The sequence below is a fragment of the Orbicella franksi genome, chromosome 3 (genome assembly GCF_964199315.1).
Source record: "Orbicella franksi chromosome 3, jaOrbFran1.1, whole genome shotgun sequence".
NCBI classification, from domain to species: Eukaryota; Metazoa; Cnidaria; class Anthozoa; order Scleractinia; family Merulinidae; genus Orbicella; species Orbicella franksi.
Window position 1 is genome coordinate 21,880,546 of NC_138147.1, and position 24,260 is coordinate 21,904,805.

General features: G+C 37.3%; 1 protein-coding gene across 6 annotated transcripts in view; it reads left to right on the top strand.

Moving 5' to 3' along the window:
* Positions 1-24,260, top strand: part of LOC145482661 (ubiquitin conjugation factor E4 B-like) — a 304,099-nt gene that overhangs the window by 245,249 nt on the left and 34,590 nt on the right. For 5 of the 6 annotated variants that reach the window (XM_081461267.1, XM_081461269.1, XM_081461270.1 and 2 more), the window contains 4 exons: positions 1,412-1,553; positions 2,766-2,900; positions 5,162-5,239; positions 9,826-9,939. In XM_081461267.1, the coding sequence (XP_081317393.1) occupies positions 1,412-1,553; positions 2,766-2,900; positions 5,162-5,239; positions 9,826-9,939 (469 nt within the window). Of the gene's footprint in view, positions 1-1,411; positions 1,554-2,765; positions 2,901-5,161; positions 5,246-9,825; positions 9,940-24,260 lie in introns of those variants that run through there. The other variant, XM_081461271.1, reaches the window with a different exon arrangement.

Genomic DNA, 24,260 nt, shown 5'->3' on the forward strand with positions numbered 1-24,260 from the left:
GTAATATAGTGCTATGTGGTTGAAATAAAGTGTAAAAAAAAATTAAAAAATAAGTTCTTATAGGTATGGCTTCTTGCAGTTAAATTGTCAATTTCTTGGGGCTTCTTGCGGTTAGACTTTCAACTTCTTGCGTTTCAAAAGCTCTTGTGGGTAAACAGCAAAAACACGACATTTTTACTTCTTCCGGCGGTTTGCATGTTCTTGCAGCCCAAGGACTTCTTACGCCACTTCTTGCACTTGCCTTATTTTAGGGCTGTACTGTAACTTTTAACAACAACAACAAGCTTTATTACCAAATAGACAAAAAGTTAAACTTTACAATATAATATATTAATAAAGCTAATCGAGCTGAGTAAAACTAAGTAATGGTTAAGTAAGGGAGGTAGGTTGGCGCTAAAGCTTGATGAAAGCAATTAATTAGTCAATAAAAAAGAGACGAAAAGAAGAAATAAATAAATAAATAGATAAATAAAAATAAATAAATAAATAAAATGAATTAACAAATACCAGTTGAAAACTCATGAACAGTAAGACTGTAAGATGTTTAGCTTGACTTTGTTTTTAAACGTTTTAAGGAGGAGGAGTTATAATCCTTCAGGAAGTAGTAGACGTCTACACCTAGGCTATGGGACTGGTGACAGTGACGGTGACAGGAGGGAGCAACAGTGACACTTGAAGAAACCTAGTGAAAAATGATTTTAGATTATACATTCAAATTTTGCTATTGTGTAGACCTTTTCAGTCCATCCATTGGCCTAAAACCTTACTCAAGCTTGAAATGTAATGATAGTGACAGTGAAAGTGTTCGCCATGTCCCTGATATCATTTTTCCTATACGCTGAAATGTTTAAGCCAAGGGCCATTTCAGTTTTCATGTAATACATCAAACACAAAGACCATGTTTGACCACATTTCCAAACACTGAAAAGAGAGTTGAAAATTTGACACGCAGCGGAGTATTTTGGACGAACTTGTAAGACCTTGTCATTGGTTTGAATACATGTACGTGAAATGGAACACACCAACAATTTTGAACTTAAAAAATATTACTTCAAAGAAGAAATAGTCTCTCGCTGGTTTTGTGAAATATATGGTGATGGTGAAGTTTGTGATGATAGCATTAGTGAGAGTGATGGTGACAATGCTGATGACGGTGCTGGTGCCTAGATGCTTGTGTTGATGGTGACAGTGCTGCTGAGATTGCAGTGCTGGAGACGGTGGTGGTGATGGTGCTGGTAACTGCTGGTAACAGTGACTATGGCAGTTAGGGTGAGGCTAATGTGAGAGTGATCGTATTGGTAATGGTACTGATGAGGGATTGGATGATCATGGTGGTGCTGGTACTGGAGAGGGTGCTGATGAAAGCCTTGATGAAAATAATCTAATTTTTTTTCCATCATGTCCATTCCAGAACGGTCCATTTTGTTCGATTTGTGAACATGTTGATTAACGACACAACATTTCTTCTGGATGAGTCTCTGGATTCACTAAAGAGTATCAATGAGACACAGCAGCTGATGGCTAATATTGCAGAGTGGGAGTCCTTACCAAGAGTAAGTCACTTGTAGAACTTACACTGTCACTGATAATTATCTTCATTACCAGTGCCACCTACCTTGGACTTAGCTTACTGCTAGCGTTATGGTATTTGGTAATGTGTTGTTGTTTTAGCTTTGAGTGATTTTTGGACTTTTTTCTTCTCATCACAATGTTAGTAAGGTCTCCTATGACCTTTCTTTACCACCTACAGTAGGAAACTGACCTAGTGTGTTTTATTTTAGTTCATTTATTAGGCTATTCCTCTATGTCAGATTCTTATCTAAACAGGTGAAAAACTATACAGGACAGATATATATATATATGTTATTTGCCAGCTGGAAGGTCTGTATAGTGAAAAACTGTGACTGAGGTCTTGAAAAAGCATTTTCAAGCCTGAGGTCACAGTTTGCACTATACAGACCAACCCTAAGCCAGCAAATGTTTATTTTTTTCCCGCAGTAAATTGGTTTTACAGGTTGCAAATGGGTTTGTTTACGCAAATTTATCATTGAATCGGCTTCGACGCAGTCTACTAACAATTTGTAAAAAACTCTTTGCAACGAGCGAGTATCTCAGATAGTAGACAAAGACAGATTTTTTTGTAACTACTTATGTTAGTTGCATTTATTTCACCAGTTAAGTTCTCCAAAATTGTTTCTGCGGTGTGAAATTTCGTGCGAAGGTTGAAGTTTTACTACAAAAACAATTTCTGTCAGTCGTTGCTTTGAAATCAGACTTTTCTACCATAAATTGAATAGCAGAAACCGAGGAAATTTGTTAAGTGTATTCCACAGAAATTCTCCTAAATACAGCAACGATCAGAGAGGTAAACTCAAATGAAATTGACTCAAATTTTACAGCGAGATAAAGACAGGATTACACGCCATTACAGCACCAAGCTACAAACAACCAAGCAAACTCTCACAACTTCAAAACACTCAATTGAATTTACTTACACTGACTTTCCTTGCCATTTTAAAGGGAACAGAGATAAACTTGCATTGACTAATCATTGATGGATGTGTAAAAAAGGCAAGATTGACGATTACCGCTAACTCTTAGGTGCAAATTTTAGTCAGAGGGGAAAAAATCCGGCCCATTGGCCATATCGTAAAAAGCTGGACCAGTCACGTGCATATGATTAGCCAATCAAATTCGAGGATTTAGGATTCTGGCCCGCCCAGATGCTGGAGAAAAAAATAAAGTTATTTATTTCCGTCTTACAGGACATGCGTACTTCACGTCTGAGACAACTAGCCACAGATGAACGACAGTGCCGTTCATACCTGACTCTGGCTTCAGAGACGCTGGACATGATGCTGTACCTGACTAAACATGTACAGGGACCTTTCCTTAGGCCTGTAAGTTGAACGAACTGTCCAAGGTTGTAACTCATCTGCCTATTACAAAATCTTTGTGTGATGATTTTAGCAAAATGGCCGTAGCGATAAATTGAGAGTTCAGAATTGGGGATAGGGAATGACGTCATTGAAATGATGACATCATTTTCTAAAAATGGAATAGTGACATCATTGGGGTGGGGTGTTAGGGCGTTGAGTCTTATATTGGAAGAAACACATTTTAGCAGGGTATTTTCATAACAGAATAAAAATTTAATATACTCTTTCATTACTTAATTTTTCTGCCTGGGAAATACTAATGATGTAGGTGAAATGGAAGTTGTAAGAGTGTTAACCGTAAATTCAAGTTTACACTTTGAGTAGACACTAAGCAGAATAGATAACGCCATTAATAATATTACCCAGAAAATTTGACTGATCCTTCTTAAGTCTTGAAAACAAATAGTGTGATTAGGATCTTCTTTAGCACCTTGGGCCAAAGTCTATATGGATCATGGTTTCGTCTTGTATTCCTCTGCCATTATAAGAATCTATGATTGCAAACAAATCGATTTCTATTTGGTGAATTCACTAAATAGACAGAACGAAACTCTGTTTGTTCAAACCCAATAGAGTTTTTCCTTGCTTCTTTGTTATTGCTATTCTTAACTATTTACAACTCTTGGAACTCTGACTTGTGAACTTATTATTACAAAGTGCTACCGGTAACTTTGCTCTATCAATCCGGTCATGATCCAGTACACTAAACCACACTGTGTACTCAGAGCCTTATCGATAATTCTGTTTACAGTGGCTGCGAAATCATTGGTCATTTATTTGAATGTAACTTTGAGGTAGCATAGATAGTCTTACATCCTATAGTAACCTTCTTATCCATCTTCTGAGTGTTCTCTGACTGTTTTTGGCACCCGCTGTTCTCTAAATAGTCCATTAAGTAAGAACTTTCATTTATCCACCGTTAGTTCAATAGCCTCTTTCCAGTTGAAACCCTATGTGTCAATAAATTGTTGTTTTGTGTTCATTATTCGTCTGGGGTTGCATTCTTTTTTTAAATCATGCATCCATGTTAAATGTTAGGACAAAACTTTCCTTAACTCCTTTCTCTCTACAGGAAGCGTGCCATATTCAGCTTTTATGAGTGCTATTTCTTGTGAGTCTCTGCCACATTTGTAGTCTTGCACTAACTCCTCCAATTGTGTGCTATGTCGATTTGTCGCTTTGTTTAGAATATGTGACCTAGCGTGTTTGGTAGCATTAATATCCTTCTCTTCCCCCTCTCCTACAGTTAGAGATTTCTCTTCATCTTCAATACTTTCTTGGGATCTTTGCATCTCTGATTCTTCGTCAGATTTCACTTCCTGACCTTGTAAGGTTTGACGATAATATCCCGAACTTGAATTCATGATGGTTCACCCTTTAGATCCTTCAACTGATGATTAAATTACTTTAGTAATGACCTCATGCCTCTTATACCCAAGAAGTGAAGCAGTTGTACAACACTATTCTGTTTTTAGATTATGATGTCATTGTCTTGATGATGTCATTCCATGGGGACCCACCCCCTGCACCCTGTTATGGTATCACTCAACTGACAGAAAAGATACACTCAACTTATACTTTAAACGATACCTAGTGAAATCCTAGTTACAAAGGAACAACTTCTAAACAATGCAGTCTATCATCAAACTAACTTGAGCCTACTGCTGAAGCTTCAGTCACCACTGACACAAATCCATAGTAAACGTCGCTGTCTCCAAAGAAATCTCCTCTCAAACCACTTGACTTTAAATGAAGTTCCTCAATAGCTCTCAACAGTTCTTTTGATATAGCTTCTTCAGTCGGTCTCTGCCAACAATAACCACTACCATGCTTGTCCTTAAAGTCCGTAAAGTTATACTCTAGAATGTTCTTGAAGCTTCTAACACAACTATTTATGTAGCATCACATCGTAATTACATCATTAAGTAGAATGTTCTTAATTGTTTCATAGCGTGACAGTAGAACGTAAGTGACTAAACATTCTAGAAATTACCAGAAACTTAGTATTTACAATTGCTCTCCATAACAACCCAATTCTCAACTCTCAGTTTATCACTACTAATACCTCAGTGCAGATCCTTGCATCCCTCTCTGTGTTTATCACTATCAATAAGACAACAGACACATTCTCGTCAAAAAAGCCATCATCCTGTTGGGTCTGAATTATATGATTAGGAAACGAAAGTATGTATTTTTGATTTAAAACTTTAATTTCTTTGTAGGAGTTAATTGATCGTCTAGCTGCCATGTTAAATTTTAACCTGCAGCAACTATGTGGGCCAAAGTGCAGAAATTTGAAGGTATGACATGATAGATTAATTCTTAATAGCGGAGCTCCGGCGGCCCAAAGGGCCGCCAAGCGGAGCCCCATACTCATATAGGAAAGAAAAGGAAACCCATGAGTTGATTTTCTCATGGTTATCATGGCTAGCGGTATTGCTCGTGGGCGCGTACGCACGACGGCGACGACGACGGAGTCGCGCAACATGGCGGCCATACTCCAAATAATAGGTTGACTGAGACATGCAGCCTTGGTTTACCGTGCACATCTTTGATATTGGACATCTATGTTATGATCAGGAGGGAGAGGTCAACTTTCCTTGCGTAGCCATGCGATTGTGCGCCCGATGATCTTGGCCATTATGACGTCACTCGTGAGCCGGCCCGTGAAGTTTCAATGGCCGCTAAAAAATGATACCAGAAAAGCTTTTCATCTGATGATTGCTCGAAGGATTTGAAAGAAAGCGATCAACAGACCACAGGAATAAGACAACCTGTTAATATTGTGCCCAAAAATACTTTGGTTTTCAAAAACTAGATGTCAGGAGGCACAAAAACACGCAAAATTTCGAGATCGCTCAATTGAAAACGCGACTGAAAAGTGAAGCTTTGCGCCCGTTTCTTGGGCGATATCTGGAGAACCCAACAATGAACAACGCGAACACAAAAATATGATCTATATATGGTTTAAAATATTTGAGTGGTGATGAGAACAAATCATTTAACATATGCATAAAAATGATCAGTGGGTTTAAACCCATTATTTTGTGGACGATAGTGTGGAGGACCTGCTGATCAATACTTTATTCAAAACCCTCGAAATGTGAGAAAGTATATGATGGAAAATGCTCCCTTACAAAAACATTTGAACTATCAAGTCATATGCTGGGTTGGAAAGTAAATAATGTACCAAGGAATTATTTTCTTTTGCTAAATTATCCGTAAAACCATCAGCGACAACATTTAATTTTCTTCTGCGAGGCCAACCAACTGACACAAGCCGAGCAGACGTGGGGATATTTTAAATGGTAAAATGATATAAAATCACTGTACGGGAGACCTAGATGAAACGGATGATATTCAGAAGAACATGAACGAGGCCTCTTGGCAGAAAGGTGCTTTATTTCATGTCAGTGTTTGTCAAATATGAGATCGGAGCAGGATCTGTTTCCTCGGGCGTCCGCATGCAGTGCAAAGCTATTTAATTTTCCTGTCTCGCTGCTTTGTTCTAACTTTTTTATATATATCTCACTGTGTTCATTCAAACTTGTATAGACTGTGAAAGAAAACTGTGTAGGATGTTATAAGGAAAGAACTGAAAAATACAGAATCTGGTTCCAAGCAGTAAGGAAAGAAAATATGAACTGGGACATTTCCTATGCTTAGCCACTGACAATATAAGAATTAACCCATCCAGGAGAAACTAAGCCAAAATGACTTATTGCCAAAACAAAGAGTTCAGTAAGGAAGGTTATGACAAAGCTGGAAAGATCAATATCAGGTGATCTCTTATTATAACCAAACCCCTTGTTTTCTAATAGTATCTGTCTTGAGGAACTGTAATAGCTTTACTGCCTCTAAGTTTGAAATGCTAATCAGGTATTTTCTTTATACTTTATGCTTTTAGTTTTCATCATAAATCTTATGAAAATAAAGATAGCTTAAACAATGATTTTACATTAAGTTTAAACTGACCTAGAAAGAAATATTCTAGAGAAGAGTATCATAGAGGTTGTACTTGTAAACATGAACCCCAAGCCTGATTTCTCCCCAGCTCCATCCATCCCAGGTTCCCTGTTACTTTTTACATTGATGAGTTTATTATTGGCTTCAAGAGAATGATAAGCGTACATTTTCAGCAAATAACAAAAAAGCACACAAGATTGGGTTTTAAATGTTTAATTGACAGTACAACATTGACAATAAATAGATAGCTTTCTATGGTGGTTGCATGTATTGCCAGAAATGGGGCCTGCTTGAATGGTCTTGCAAAGGTAGTGGAGGATGGTAACCTAAGGTTTAAAAAGATCAAATAAGACTTCTCTTAATATTCACCAGTTGAAAATTGGAGTAAATGTTTATGACCTCCCTTCCCTCTTTGGTTTTTACATCACCCCAAACTCTTTTCAACAGAAAATGTAAACTAAAAGATAAATTTCCTAATGTGATCTATACATAAAGAACAGTTACAATATTGTTTTGGAATGAAAATAAATCAAACTTCAAATTCCTAAATTGTTGATCAACTGTGCCAATTTTGTAAACATAATAAGATCTAGCAATAGGAACTCAAGGAGACCAGAGTTTGAAACTCAAGTTTTGTTACATAAGCATACATGATTCCAGCCGACAGTGAGGCCCCTTATTTGGTCTTAGGTAACCAACAAAGCCCTCACCCCAGTGACCCTGGACAGGCTAACTTTCACCATTTTGTTGAGAAAGTAAAACACAAGTCACCCTTAGCAACATAACTAGGGTAACCTTGGTAGGCCTGATAACCTTTTTTCATCAAAATACTATGACTGGCCTACCAGGGGCAACTCATAGTATGAAGAAATCAAAATTAACTTGCAAAACCCCACAGTGATCAAATGACTGAAAGCAAGCCAAAGGAAGAAGGATAACTGAGCACTGGAATATGAAAAAAGACTTAAGTAATCCTGGAGAGACAACTTTGTTTCATATACACACTTGATAAAGTTGCCTCAGAAGGGTCTGATAGGGTTGTCCCTAGTACCCAAGACCGTATAAATGGGGCCTTATACTCTCTCCTCTGCAGAAGCTCCCTAGGGGAAAATTTAATATACTCCAAACTACCAGCCTATGGTCAAAGCAGCACAAAAGAGGCCTATGCAGAGGAGAGAGGACCTTGTATGGCAATATGGTTAAAGAAAAGTCTTACAAGACTAGACTGCAAACCATGGGTAAAATGTAGACTGCAGGATTTTTAAGAATATCATATTCCCATTTTCAATTATAGAGAGATCGAGCTAACCATACACAGGCTAACCTGAGCTGTATATTTCAGGCTAACCGGAGCACTTAGCTCTCTATAAAGGAAATGGGAATGCAATACATTTCTACAAAAGTCTACAGTCTGCATTTTATCCTCTGTCTGCATTTTAACCACCGTTGTGCAGTAGGCAGGCTTCAAGTCTTATTCAAATAATTAAGCTCAAGTTCTTGCTTGTGAAAGTTCTCATTTCCATCATTGTGGATAGCATTTCTGTTTGCTAGGACTGTTGCAGAATATGTGTCGAGCACGAGATAACAGATATTTCATACTCAAATGGACTGATCATTTTTACTGCCAATCCTTCAAAGTCATCTTCAATTACCATGTTTTCCTATACATATACGCTATTCTGTGACCAAGTTACATGTTTCTTCAGGTTACCGATCACGTAAAAAAGGCAATTTTACAGGGCGAATAGTGAAAATTTTGCCCCACATATTTCCATCGGAGAGCGATAGCTGTAACACTTTAAATACACTTTATGCAAGATTTTTCGGTTAAAATTAAAATCTACTTACCTCTCAGGAAAGAAAAATGATAATTACTCCTTGAGATCCAACAACAACACCATTTGAAGCTGGAATGATTGGAGAAATCCGCCTCAAAAAGTTGTATCAGCGAGAGGAGACGACGCCATTTTCGAAAATTTTGTGCATTTGCGCGCTTCGTTCACAGTGACGTCATAATGGCCATGATCATAGGGTCAGGCAAATCTGACGTGTTCACCTCTCCCTCCTGGTTATGATCAATTGACACCTGTCAAAACAAGGTATCCGCTGACCAGTATCACGTGACCATATCGCGGGCTCAAGTTTATAGCTCATCGAGGTCGCGTGTTTTTTTGAAGCTGACCGCTGACCAAGTGCTGTTTTTGGTTTGGATCGCGGGCTCATGTCACGTTAACTTGTTGAAAACAGGCCAGGATTGTTCGGAAGCCAGTTAAAGTTAACCCAGGATTAACCGAATTATAACTTTTTCTTCTGTACAAATATTTTTTGCTGCTTTGTTTCGTGTATATGGTGATTATTAAAACTCAAAACAGAAGGCCAAACAATATACAGACAACCTCACCGCAAAGTTACTACACTCAAATCAAAATTAATTCTACCTTTTCCTGGGTTAGCTTAGTCGGGCTCTGAACAGCCCGGCCCAGGAACTACGCTTTTAGGCTGGCCTAAATCTATATATTAGTGCCCAATGTTGACATTTTTTTTCTCCAACAAATCTTGTTCATATGTCAACAACTAGTTCTCTCTCATAAGGAATTTTATTGCCTTCATTGCTGAAGCTCAGGAAGGATATAATTGTTCTCTATGTACTTAATACAGACAGTAGTGCCTGTCTTATCCTTAGTCATCTCTTATGAGATGATGGGAAGACGAAATATTAGCTGGCAGGACATCCATCCCTCATTTCCCACATCCTGGTAGTGATGCATTGGTGTGCTTTGATACATTTTGAACCCATACACCAAGTGCTGTCCACCTTTGGTAGGCAGATACATCTCCTTCGTAAGTAGGCAATTGTGGTTCTGAACACAGATCAATAGTGCAGTGCCATATTCTCATTGTGGTTTCTATCTGGCTGCAGGTTAAAACCCCTGAAAAATATGGATTTGAGCCCAAGAGTCTGCTAGATAGACTCACACAAATTTATGTGAATCTTGACTCAGATCAATTTGCACAAGCTGTGGCTGGAGACCAGGTAAGAAAAATGAGAAAACAATGTCATCACTATGTTACTATGTTTCAAATGAACTTAACTTTGTATCAAAGAAAACCCATGTACAACTCATGTTGGTAATAAAAGCATGGATGACACTATCACAAAATCTCTATTACTGTGATAGAGGTATTTTCAAAAATGGTATTTTCAATGTATTTCTGTGAGGAAAATCAGTGAATTCAAGGCCTGGCATGAATCATGAGGATGGTAGTATCAAAAAGGAAGACCCCGAAAATGAAGACCCCCCTACAAAAAACAAAGACCACCTACGAAAATGAAGACCCATTACAAAAACGAAGACCCCCTACAAAAACTCCCTAGAATTTTTCTTAGAGCACAGCATTGCAAAATACCAAAAGTTTCCCAGTCAAATCACTGTATTTGGAACCTCTTGTAAGTGACCACCCCTCATAAGCAACTGCGACCACTTTTAGAGCTGAAAGTTTGAAATTTTGTTTTTAACCTCCCGTAAGCGACCACTTGACAGATAATAAAGCGAAATTTGGATAATAAGGTGTTGTAACATTATTGCATTCCTGGGTAGTACTGAATTTTTTCTCGAAATCAATTTTTCACATGAATAAAACTTTGAAAATCTAAAGATAATATGCGCATACACTGTACTCTATCAGTCATAAAAGAGTTAACCTAAATGTTTTAAAATTACCATATGCTAATGAGGCAAAATTTTGACCCGATATGTTCTAATCTCTCGTAAGCGACCACCTCGCGTAACGACCACATAGGCTTGACATTTTGGGTGGTCACTTACAGGAGGTTTGACTGTACAAACGCAAATGTAACGGTTCCTCTTCGTAACAAGTTTGAAATAAAGAAACTGACACGACTAGAAACGAGTGAAGGCCACAGACCAAAAGACATAGCATGAAATATCATAATACTTATAGTGGTATTATTTCAACATTTGCTCTCATTATTCATGTATGTAACAAGATGTGGTCAAGAAGGGATGTCAATCTCCAATCGAGAAAATCTCTTTAATAGCGTTCCAACGAACACACTGTTGCTGGTCTTATGATCTCACAGGACTGTGCCTTATTTCTAAATCAAATGTCACATGAATTCAAGATAACGCAATCGTAACAAACTATTGTTACCTTATTGGTACTAATTCTTGCGGGCACTTAATTGCGAGAAAAAAAGGTCGGCATATTTCACAGGTCTTCATATGGGGGCCCATTCTGGTCAAAATAAATGTTTATTTTGCACTTGTCAATGGACTTAATTGTAAGGTACCAGTTATTATTTGTTTGAATATGTAAAAATATTTTTACCTCTGTTGAATTAATTTAATTTCCATAAATTATTTTCTTTATGCGAAGGGATTATTTTTTTCCTGCGGAGAAATTATTTTTTTATGCCTTTTTTTGTTTTTTTCTATAGAGAATTAATTTTATATCCCTTTAAAATTTTTTTCGGAATAGAAATTACTTTTATATACCTTTTAATTGTTTTTTTAAGGTCATATTTATTTTATCTACAGAAATAGATTTTGTTGAACGAACCTAGAATTATTTTTGTGTTTTTTGTCCCACACGTCTTTGCGGCAGTGTTCTCAGCCATGTGCTAACAACATGGCGGCTCGTCAACAAAGGTCACATCGAGTGGTGTTACGAGAAAGAAATGAACGTGGGTTCGCACTGTTTCTTCAGAATCTTAAAGGCATTCTCAATATTTTGGCTAATATTGGTGAACAAGAGTTGCAGACAGACATTCTTATTGAAACAAGGTATCGATTATTGGATGCATTGGGTACCTTGTCTTTTCTAATGAATGATTTTGCCGGCGGTGTTACAAATGTAACTGATATCCCTTCATCTGCACTTCAAGCCCTGTTCAGGATATGAACCATTCATTAACACAGTTAATCGCCTTATTGTCTAGTCAGATTGAAAGCCGTGACAATGCAGATTTTTACGATACACTCGAGGTATCTTATTCTGTTCCGCTGAATCTTGCACAGCCAGGACGAGGTCGTAAATGCTATGAAATAACCAAAGATCAAGTGGAGCATTTACGATTACTTTTTTTCTTGGGAAGCAATTGCTGGCATTCTCCAGGTTAGTGTTTCAACCCTTCAGCGGCGACAAAAAGAATTTGGTTTGAGTGATTTGGCCTTCTCAGATATATCAGACAATGAACTGGATGAAATTTACAGAAGTATAACTGGCAGTCCAACAACAGGACTTCCAACTCCTAACATTGGAAGAAGGCGATTTATAGGTGCACCAAGGAGTAGAGGCTTGAACGTTCAGAGATGGAGAATCAGTGAATGTTTACGACAAGTTGATCCTGTTGGAACTGCCTTACGCTGGAGAATGACCATTCATCTTAGAAAGTATTATGTACCAACCACCAATAGCCTATGGCATATAGATACAGGACACAAATTAATCAGGTATAAACTGATAACACATGTCTGCATCAATGGGAAGACCAGGTTAATTTTGTATGCTGCTTGTCGAGACAATAACAAAGCAGAAACAGTGCTTTCTTTATTTCAGAATGCAGTGCAGAGATGGGGATTACCCTTGCGAGTGCATTCAGACTATGTTATGGAGAATTATCTTGTTGCTGCTCATACGACACAACATCGCGGACCAGGAAGAGGCAGTATTATCACTGGATCGTCTATCCATAACTCCAGGGTTGAGAAAACACATTGCGATGTTTGTTCAGGGGTGTTAGTATTCTATGTCCGCATTTTTCTGCAGTTGGAAGATCAAGGCAACTTGGATGTCCTTAATGATCTACATATTTTCAGCCTACACCATGTCTACATTCCAAGAATAGAAAATTGTCTAGAGGTGTTTGTCAGGCAAATGAATAATCGGCCAGTGTCAACTGAAAGGAACCTGTCACCACTTCAAATGTGGGAGAAGGGTATGCTAGAGAACTTACATTCTGGACATACTGCATTAAGTGAGGCTGAAATTGACCACTTTGGAGTAGATCCAAATGGTGTGCAAGCAGTAGAAGATAAAAATTACCAGGTAGAAATTCCACCACCATTAATCAGCCTTTCAGATGAACAGCTTGTACAGCTACCAGATCCTCTTTCAGATGATGGAAATGGTGGAAAAGATCTCTTCCTGCAATGTATTGATATCATTAACATGTTTCTGACCTCGAGTGAAGTCTCTTGAGGCCTAAATGGAAGTACCAAACAATGCCACTATAATTAAATTTTTTTCTCATCCATAGAAGCAGATATTCAGGGCAACAAATTCACCAGTTTCCTCTTTAACTTCTTGATCATTCAAATTTAAACATTATTTTGACAAGATGTTTTGTTGTTCACAATTTTTTTAGAGGTGAGGGGGGTAATTGCCCTCCTGCCTGCCCCCAATATGAAGGTTCATCCCTAATAGGTTTTCTAAAGGAAAGCAGTTGGAAGCAGTTTTCCTGTGGTTAAATAGATTAATCATTTGATCTGCCACAAAAGCGATGCAGTTTTTTATTTGCACACTAGCCAAACATGAATTTCATTAACAAAAAACAAGAGTTTCAAATCAAGTTGTATCCATTATTAAAATGCCATGCTTTGTCAATATCTTTCTCCAATTTTTGTTATTGACATCGTTCATAGATAGATGGATCTTTGAATCATAGATAGAACAGATCTCTAAGCTTCTCTATATCATTGGAATATTAAGTTTAATTATCCCTAGTCATGGGCTTTTCCAGTTATAGATTTCAATAAAATTGAGTGGTGATGCTCCTGTTTAATTGATGTTCATAGATCATTGCTTTGATCTGTAAATTATGCCTGTATTGCTAATAGAAAACTCAGAACAGATTTATTGCATTTAGTTATTTACTTTTATTAACAGCAACATAAAATGAATAACTTCATTCAATTTCAGTAATTATTGCACTGAGGTCAATCAAACCTAACTACTTAAACTGCCAACAAGAAAGACAACAGTGCCTGTATATAAACCCGTCAGTATATATGGAGGTATAGAACTTAAAACTTAAATTAAGCTTGCTTCAACTTAAATTTATTGTGTGGCAACATTGTCAAGTTCAAAATATTGATGACAATGAGTCTTGAATACAGGAAAACATTGATGGAACCTTAGCTTTAAGTATTTTCTGAGCCACCAATTAAATTTTTGTCTTTTCTTGATTCTACAAATAGTGCATGCATCTGCATAAAGTAATATAAACTGATGCATTAAATCTTATTAAAATGTCAACTTAAATCAATGAACCATCATTTTACCCAAAAAGAGTATTGAAATAAAAGCTACTGAGCAACATGTTACATATCAAAGTTCACTTTTCTCCAACACAACAGAGTCTAATAAATGGACAACAATTAGAAAATGGACATCACAAAATTGTACCTTCCTACAGTTTTGAAAAAACCCATAAAGACCAAAAGAACTCAACCTGCATAACTCAATGTTTGTCAAGAAAAACAGCACTTCATTAGCACTTTAAAGTCAAAAATGGCAATATCAGCCATAGACTGCAGGCTATTTACTTCTTGCCAAAGTAGCTCTGTGAGAATGCTAAGTCATACAGAGCAAATAATCTATCCACAGGAGGCAAAGGAACTTTCTCAGTTGGCCTTGGAAGCTCGGACAAGTTGGTACAGGTATGAGCTAAAGGGAGGAAGCCACCCTCCACAGGTGGGTGCTGCTCTTCCCTTTGTTCTTCCTGCTGCTTATCATTCTCTCCTTTCTGCTCATCATTGAGTCCTTCCTGACTTGCAGCTTTCATGATTTCTTTGGGTAGTATAAACTCCAATGATGGCGCAAGGCTGAAACCAAGGACAGGCTCCTCTGCTGTACCTGTTGCAAACTGAAGTATGTGACTCAAATCAAGGGTAGTCTGCCCACACACCCTACAAGAAGCTGCCACTTCTCGAACATACTTGACAAAGAGTTAATAAACTTTTTCCTTTTTCAGTGTATTGAAACCCTCCTCTGAAAAGGTAGGCTTCAAAATCTGAAGCAGCATTTGCACACTCAACTTACTCTGTGCTTGAGGTCTCAGGAGATGAACCAACATTGGCAGTTCCCGAAGAGCTGACAGCATTCCAAGCTCTTCTAGTCCGTGCTGAATTTGGCAAACACAAGGGTCAAAACACTCTCCCAAAAAACAATTTGCTGCAGAGTGCTCTCCTCTACAAATACAGGCAATTACCCATTTTGAAGCATGGCAACTGCCATCATAACTCCAACAAAATAGTAATCTTGTGCTAATAATGGCCTCAAGCCATAGTCAGAGTACTTTTCTTTAATGGCTTGATTCATTAGTCGTATCCATTCCTTACTTGGCCCACCCTGATCTACACATTCTTCTCCCATGCAGTCCACCTGAAATGTCAGTCTATAATTTGTAATGTATTGTAATTCACTAATCGTTGTTTCTAATATATTTGCCCTGTCAACAGTAATGTAATTTGTTTCTCCCTCTATGGTTTCTTCACAGCTTGTAACTTCTAAGGCTCAGCCAGTTACAATCTCTTTGCAGAAATTTAAGCACTTCTACAGGGTCAATCAAACCCTGAACTTTAGCACCTTTGATTACTGACTGGATATCAAATGAACTCAAGGGTGGCTGAATCTTACTTGTACTGAACACTGATTCTGCATTTGTATTAGAGGCATCAGCATTGGTGTCTGACATATGTCGAGAGAATTGGACACTCACATCAGAATCTTTTGTCGAATCCACGATATTACAAAACAAATTGTCTCTACCACTAGCATCACTCAAGAGCTTGTCAGATTCAGGAACTTCAAATACAGGAACCTCTAGTTGTTTATCACTGTTTATCATGGATGGCAGTTCCTCCAGGAGTCTTAAATAGATCCAACCAGATGGAGCAATCGATTTCAGCAGCAGCTTTGAATCAATCTCTTTTCCTGCCTGGATGTTCGGTCTTAGCAAAGTACCACCAGAGTTCTTTACTATTTTGAAATACCATCCCTCCATTTCACCTGTCAATAATTTCGCTAACTCTTGGTGAAGTTTTTTGGCATTCCAATTTCTATCAATATCGATGCCTGATATAATTCGTCCACTCCTCTCTAAATCAGAATTTTCTGCTTTCGTCGGTATTTTCTCTCTTCCCATTTCTAGTATCATAACATCCTTTGAAACTATCTCAGATGCCAACGGTTGACCAGCAGAGCGCCTTACATTCTGAACAGTTGGATACGGTCGCGAGGTAGAATTAGAAGGTCTTCTGTGCCTTCCAGAGACGGGGTCTCTGTTGGCTGCGGCTCTCCCTCTTGAAACTGTCAGAAACCTCCTCTGTAATTCTGCTAATGCGCTATTAGCTGGCTGGGTGTGGCAAACGAAAGTCGTCCCTGATGCAGTTAGTTGACGTTCAGCTCCGTCTGCAACTTCAGTCACATGTGCATTGCTACGAATTCTTGGAGTTCCACTTGTCGTTCATGGTCCGTGCTCAATTAACGAGGTTAGCTGATTAATACTGTCGATCGCAGCTTGTGCAATTTCTTTCACTTGTTCGGGAATCGAATTCAAAGGGGTCGTTGCCATCTTTGTTTGGCAGCACATGGCAGAGAACTACTGCAAGGTGTTATGGGTAAAGGGATGTTGAGAAACACAAAACTAATTACAAACACAAAATTAATTACAAACACAAAATATTTGTCTACTAAAAATATAATTAATAGGAATGGTAAAATTAATTTGGAGGTTAAAAAAAATATTTAAGAGATGCAAAAAATTAATTTTATCAACATGTAAAATAAATTCATGCAAAGTTAAAAATTAAATGCACCATTTTTACCAGAATGGGTCTCCATATGTTCATTTTCGCAATTTGGGCGCAAAATTATTTTCTTAGGGAATTAAGAGCAAATGTCACCAAAAATCAAGTAAAATTTAAATTTAGTGGCAGAAGTCGAAAAAATGATTTTCTCTATTTTCATCCACGTATAGCCCTTAGGTAGATACGAAATGTGATATAGTTTTTTCCGCTTGAAACGCTTTAAATTCGTGAAAATCAAGAAAAACGAATTTCGCCCCGACTATGGCCAAATTGGTTGAACGCAAAGGCTGAAAATAGAAATCTAAACTTAATTTGCGTTCGTGTGTCAAAAAGAACCAAAACTTCCTGATACTTTTTCTTGAAAGACAAAGTATTCAGCTATCAAAAACAGCCTATAACTTGTCTTGAGCCCCCGTCAAGGAAAATCCTCAATTGTTGAAAAATTGCTTTTGTTTACGCAGCTGATATTCCCAGTTTAGGAATAAAATCCGGAGATATTTTTCGACATGTGCCATAACTCCAAATTCCCTCAAACTTCGCCAGCATAATCCTTTTATGTTGTTCTAAAACATGTATCAAAATCAGCTTGGGTTCTTCTTCAAGTGGTTTTTGAGGGGCCGCTGAAAAAGCTGCATTTTAATGAAAACATCAGCAAAAAATAAACAATAGACTGCTGCATGTTTGAGGACAGACGGGTATGAGCTTTTGACAACCTTGTATTATTAGTTATTTGTACTGATTAGCAAATTTCTTGCTTTCACTCATAGTATACTGGGAAAAGAATTCAATCTCAACACCAAAGTAACCTAATTTAATCGAAATGAGTGTTTCGTGAGCAGTTCGAATTCTTCGCCATTCACTTGGAAAAAGAAGTCGATTTCACATCTAAAAAACTGGAAGTCAATATACTATGCTACACGGCCTCCAAGTAATAACATAACACATTGCAAAAACATGCATCAAAATCAGCTTGAGTTTTTCTTTGAGCGGTTTTTGAGGCGCAGCCGAAAAAGCTACATTATAATGAAAACATCAGCAAAAAGTAAACATTAGACTGGTGCTTGGTTGTTTTGAAGCCGAGAGAGTCAGTGTTTAGATATAAGAGCCGTTCGACTTCTTTCACCATTATATCTTCGTTCTGCAGCCCAGGATCCTTCTTTAATAATAAAATAATAAAAGAGGAGTTCATTCTTGGATTAAAAAGTACTCTCAGTCAAGGGATATATGAATCTTTCTATGTTTAATTCGATACCGACATTGTGTAGATTTCATTATCACAGCGCCACAATTGTAATCATCAAATTGATGATCATAAATGCTTCGTTGAACACATACTGTTGAAAGAAGGAAACATAATTTTTATTGTTTAAAACTAATTAAAACAAATTACAGGCTATGAATATTGTTGGTGTTATTCACTTTAATGTACCCTTCATTTTTGGCATGCTGGCTGTACTCTTTATAGTTGTTAAAATAGCAGCATCGGCAAAGACTGTTGGCAAAATTATCATTCACGAAGAGTAACGGTTAAGTTATTTCCCAGATGTCAAGGAAAGATGTTGCTGAAAATCTTAGGCTCAAACTGCATTTTCCACTTTTCCAACCATCACCAAATCCATGATCACCTGCGACTGCACATACCGGTGTTTAGGACAAAGACCTACGGGGGATGCGCTTTTTCATCTTGTGCACCAGCACTGTGGAATAGCCTCCCACTTGATGTGAGAAGTGCCCCATCAGTGGATACGTTGAAAACTAAGCTTAAAACGTTTTTGTTTAATAATGATCTTTAGTATTTCTATAATGAATTTTAGTATCTTATGATGAATTTTAGTATTTAATGAATTTTAGTATTTTATCATCCATTGTAATTTAATATATTTTCCTTATATTGGTTTCATTATCGTTTTTCTCATTTTTATTCTGTAAGAGCATTGAGATTTTTTAATGTAATGCGCTAGAAATAAATTATTATTATTATTATTATTATTATCTAGTGTGATCTCCTCATTCCAGCACTTGCATACTTGCGAGAGATCCGTTGAATCAAAATCTAATCCTCCTGGCGGTTTAAGCTGTGAGATTCTTTCATTCAAATTACCTTATTATAGGAAATTAACGCTTCATGAAATTAACGTGAATTTCAAAAATTTGCGTTAATTTAAGTCACATTAATTTATGTTAATGTTAATTTCCACACTGTTAATTAAGTTAATTAAGTTGCACGTTAATTTCCACGACGTTAAGTACCATTATTCTCCCCCAAATCTGTGACACACTCCAGACATTCTTGACACAGCCAAACAATGAATTTTGTTCGCGCACTGTACATTTCACATCAATCTTTAACATTAGTATATCGTTTACTGTACTTCAATTGAATTTTTCTTGTGTTTGCTGTCAGCTTTACAGTGTTAAAATAAATTGGTTCTTGTTCTCGACAAACTCTTTGTTTTGGTGTAGCAGACTCAACACATTAATTTCCCTCATTTTGAAATTTTGCCCTCTCTCTCACGTTAATTTCCTTTATTGGGAAACAAATTTACCTTCAATTCGCATTAATTTAAGTCGCATTAATTTCAAATACATTAATTAACATCAGTGTAATTTCCTATAATAAGGTAGCTAGCGACGGGCTTGAAGCTGGCTGGCTTCCTGACAACTCTGTTGTTCCTCCTCCGGGTGCTCTGACACCATGTAACAAAGATGTGGTCAAGAAGGGAAGTCAATCTCCAATCGAGAAAATTTCTTTAATAGCGTTCCAATGAGTACATTGTTGCTAGTCTTATGATCTCACGGGACTGCGCCTTATTTCTAGATCAAGTGATCACATGACTTCAAGACAACGCAATCTTAACTAGCTATTGTTACAATGTAAAGCTTTGTTTCGTGTCAATGTCTGTTATGCGTCAGATTTAAAAGGCAAGGTGGCATTTCAAAGTTACGATAGTATTCGACTTTCGATTGGAGTAATGTGACTGAGTTTAGTACAAGCTAAATGTTTTACAATTGACGGATTTTAATTTTTAATAACATCGTAAGGTGTGTACCTGACACGTTTAAACTGCAGTGGTTTGTTCTTGTTTCAGTTTCTTTAGTCCAAACTCTTAATGAAGAGGAACCGTTACATTTGCCTATTTGATTGATATGCCAGTTGATAGATCTCGAATCCTTGTTGATGTTGATTTCTAGTTGAACTGTTATTATTCGTGTTAAAAAATACACTTACTACAAGTAAGACTTTGTGCGATTGAAAGATATTAACTGATCCATCAATTCTGCTGAGAAGAGTTATGGAAACAATCATTTCGTACAAAATCATTTCCTACAAAAAATAAAAGGGTCTTCGTTTTCCTAGGGGGTCTTCATTTTCATAGGGGTCTTCAGTCTTCAGGTCTTTGTTTTCGGGGTCTTTGTTTTCGATACTACCTGACAAGGATAGTAAAACAACCATTTACAATGTGAAGAAATATCATATTCCTGATTGAAGCACAACGAACTCTTTAATTGTTTGGTGAATGGCTTTATAGTAACTTCCCTTTGTAGCATATCCAACTATAAACTCTAACCAAGGGGGACTGGGCATGAGCTTACTGAGCAGAGTCTCATGAGTGAATGCGGAAAACTTTGACCTTTAAGTTCAGCACACATTAGGGACATGTTGCAAGGACACAAACGTAGTACTGGGTAAATAATTGATAAAATAAAATTCTTAATTTCACATCATACAAGTCAGCAATCAAGTACATTGTATCTTCATCAGTAACTTTGAAAACTGTGTTTATAACATCATTTTACAACTTCACTTAAAGTGTGCTCAAATGAATTGTAAAATAAGGCAAAATTAAGTGAATAACATTTAGTACTTAAAAGGTATAGTTGAGTTTTAAAGAAAATACGCTAAATGTTTAACAAATGCCACTTACACGAACTCAAAACCTTGTTTGTCAATAGCGATACAATATTCACTGGCATTGCTCACATACCTTGAACTGTTTTTTCCTTTCTTCTTCACAATATTGTTATTCTAAAATGAAACCAAGATCCAAGTCTCGATGAGGGAACCAATTTACCTTTACAGAGCAAAATTATTGCAAAATTCCAACAGTCGACAATGTTGCAAACTCACAATCAGCTGCCGTCGGAGTCGTACGAACCGCAGTGTTTGAGGATTAGCAATACCTACTACATTAATTGCAAAAAGTTGCCAATAAAAGTTCCGTTTCCGTAAATTACATTGTTAAATCCTAAGCATCTTCTCGCAAATGTATATACGTAACATTCATTACCATCGATTTTCTGCTTTTGAAGACTAAATGGTCCAAACAATTGACACATTGTGGCTAACCAATTACAGTTTGTGTTTGGCTTCAGGAAATATGAGATTACATTCCATGCTTTTGTCACGTACGGACAAATTCTGCTTGTAAAATGGCTTATTTCTGTTGTGTCCAAGCGCTGAATAATGAGGATACTTTGTGAATAAAACGGCCAACCGAACTTAAATGGTAAATGCTAAACTTAAGTTATACAATTCCAGTAATCCAAACATGCGTGCAACTTGAGTATTTAAGGTTCCACTCTGGGACATGTGTTATGTAATATATCTGACATAACCATTACACCTAATAAAGTTTCCCATTGTGTAAACCTAATTCATTAACACTATCCTCTTTAGAACAAAACCAACTTACTCTAAACGCATGCGCAGATTAATTAGGGTTTGTGTCTTCTACATATTAGGTGGAGGATACATTGCATTCAGGATCACACACAAATGTTGAGTGGTTTTCCTTAAAGTAGAACTCAACATGTAAAAGACGTGTGTTCTAGCATCATTAGTGTTATATACTATGTTTCCAGGTAGTTTTTAGTGCGGAGTGCACTGTTGGGATGGTTTTGGGGTTGAGTCGCTAAGCACTATGACACTATGGCACTATGGCACTATGGCACTATGGCACTATGGCACTATGGCAATAAGGTGTAAACTGTAATGTTTGTATAATTAATTAATTTAAGTTAATTGATTAGCCTTGCAGGAAGGGGCATGGGGTGGGAGGAGGTAGGTACTTGTGAGCACTAGGTAAGACATGTCATACCTACGTTACTCCTGTGATAACTTCACAAAGTTATATATCTGTTTCAGAAAACTCCTAGCTCTCCTTGTGGTACTATTCACTTTGGAACAAGACTAATTTGCCCTAAACGTATACGCAGCTTAGTTATCATCGGCAATACTTGTTATAGAAATCGCTTATTCTGCTGGGACACCTAAATTCTGCTCATTCTGCTCAAACTGGCATGCATCAATGCCAGGCATCAATGCCAGGCATCAATGCCAGGCATCAATGCCAGGCAAGGCTGAGTCTAAAAAACGCAAGTAGAAACCTTGTTGCAAAGTTTGCTTTGCAGCTATATTGGATGTATTAATACAAGCTCAAGGGCAGAATGGTCATTTTCATTAAGGATCAGAAAGGATCATAAAACAGTCACCACACAATTTATATTCAAACAAGCTAGTCTTACACTATTACTTCTATACTTTTCCTGAGCTCCACATAGCACTGAAAGCGTGATCTGCAGGGGTGAGTACACAAAGGTTTTAAATAAAAATGTACTAATTGACACAATTAAAGTTTTACTGTGATCTCAAAATAACTTAAAAGTATAGTCGCCTTTTGAAATATGCGTGATGGCAATCACATAGATCAATCATTCATTCAAGCATGTCATGTATGTTTACAGTCCGTTCAGGTTGCTGTTATGTCGCTAAGGCGATATGGCACTAAGGTGTAAACTTTAATGTTTGTTTGTTTAATTAATTTCAAATATTAATTAATTAGTTTAGAGGCAAGGAAGTGGTGGGGGTGAGGTGGGAAAGGTACATGTACCCTGTGTAAAACATGTTCCATCTATGTCAGTTAGGTGTGAACATCGTAAAGCTGTATATTTGTTTCAAGTAACCCCTTGCTCTCCTTGTGGTACTATCCTCTTTAGAACAAAACCAACTTACTCTAAACGCATGCGCAGATTAATTAGGGTTCGTGTCTTCTACATATTAGGTGGAGGATACATTGCATTCAGGATCACACACAAATGTTGAGTGGTTTTCCGTAAAGTAGAACTCAACATGTAAAAGACGTGTGTTCTAGCATCATTAGTGTTATATACTATGTTTCCACGCAGTTTTTAGTGCGGAGTGCACTGTTGGGATGGTTTTGGGGTTGAGTCGCTAAGCACTATGACACTATGGCACTATGGCACTATGGCACTATGGCACTATGGCAATAAGGTGTAAACTGTAATGTTTGTATAATTAATTAATTTAAGTTAATTAATTAGCCTTGCAGGAAGGGGCATGGGGTGGGAGGGGGTAGGTACTTGTGAGCACTAGGTAAGACGTGTCATAACTACGTTACTCCTGTGATAACTTCACAAAGTTATATATCTGTTTCAGAAAACTCCTAGCTCTCCTTGTGGTACTATTCACTTTGGAACAAGACTAATTTGCCCTAAACGTATACGCAGCTTAGTTATCGTTCATGTTGACTAATTCATTAGGTGGAAGATATGTTTCATACGAGATCACACAAAAACGTTGAGTGCTTTTCCTTGTGGTGGAACCCAGATGTAAGACGCATGCGTTCCAAAATCGTTAGGGGTAATTACACTTCACATCCATCCCCAGAGCCACGCAGTTTGTTATATGTCGTGTGATGTGACCGAGGACAGCATTTTTTTCTCAGGGAGTGCCACTTCTCCCATTTTCGTGCAAAAAACGTTACTGTGACTGCGTGCCTTTTGGAATTACCCCTAGGTCAGGTCAACCATTATCATCTGCTGTTACATGTATGCCAGGGTCAAATAAAGAATGGAAACGTATTGTTTCTCCTTAGCGGCCTGTTTATTTCTTCCTTTAATTGTCTCTATAAAAAGGACCAATCATCTTCCGAGTTAGTGGCATTAATACATGTCAAATTGTAAATTTGTAACAAAGAACCAGGGAAGTGCTCAAATATTGCTGCAGACTCTGTGGGACTTAATGAAAGCACAAATTAATTTAGTCAATCTCTAAAGAGGTAACTTGTTCACTGATATAGGACAGAGCTCGGCCAATAAGCGCTGTTTACCTTCAATGCTTCTCGTTGAACCGCTTCTTGGTTGTATTAATTGATATCATAGTGTATTAATTTTGAATGGTTTTATTGTTAACAACAAAAGGTGGCAACAGAATAAGAAAGTGGTATTCCATGACTATTTGATAATTAAATTAGTTCTTGTTTATCGATGAAAAGAAAATTTGCATTTTGAGTAAAACAAGATCATTGAAATATCTTTCATTTCTTCGTCAGATATTTATTCCTTTCTTCCATTTATCTCCAGCGGTGAAAAAATAAGCACATCTGTGCGTTTTAGAGAAAACAAGGGTTTCATACATACCTTCACAAGGAAAACAAAAGTTTCAAGTTACAAAGTTGGCGTGAAAAGTGAAATTGTCACATTTGCTGCTTCAACTTTCAAA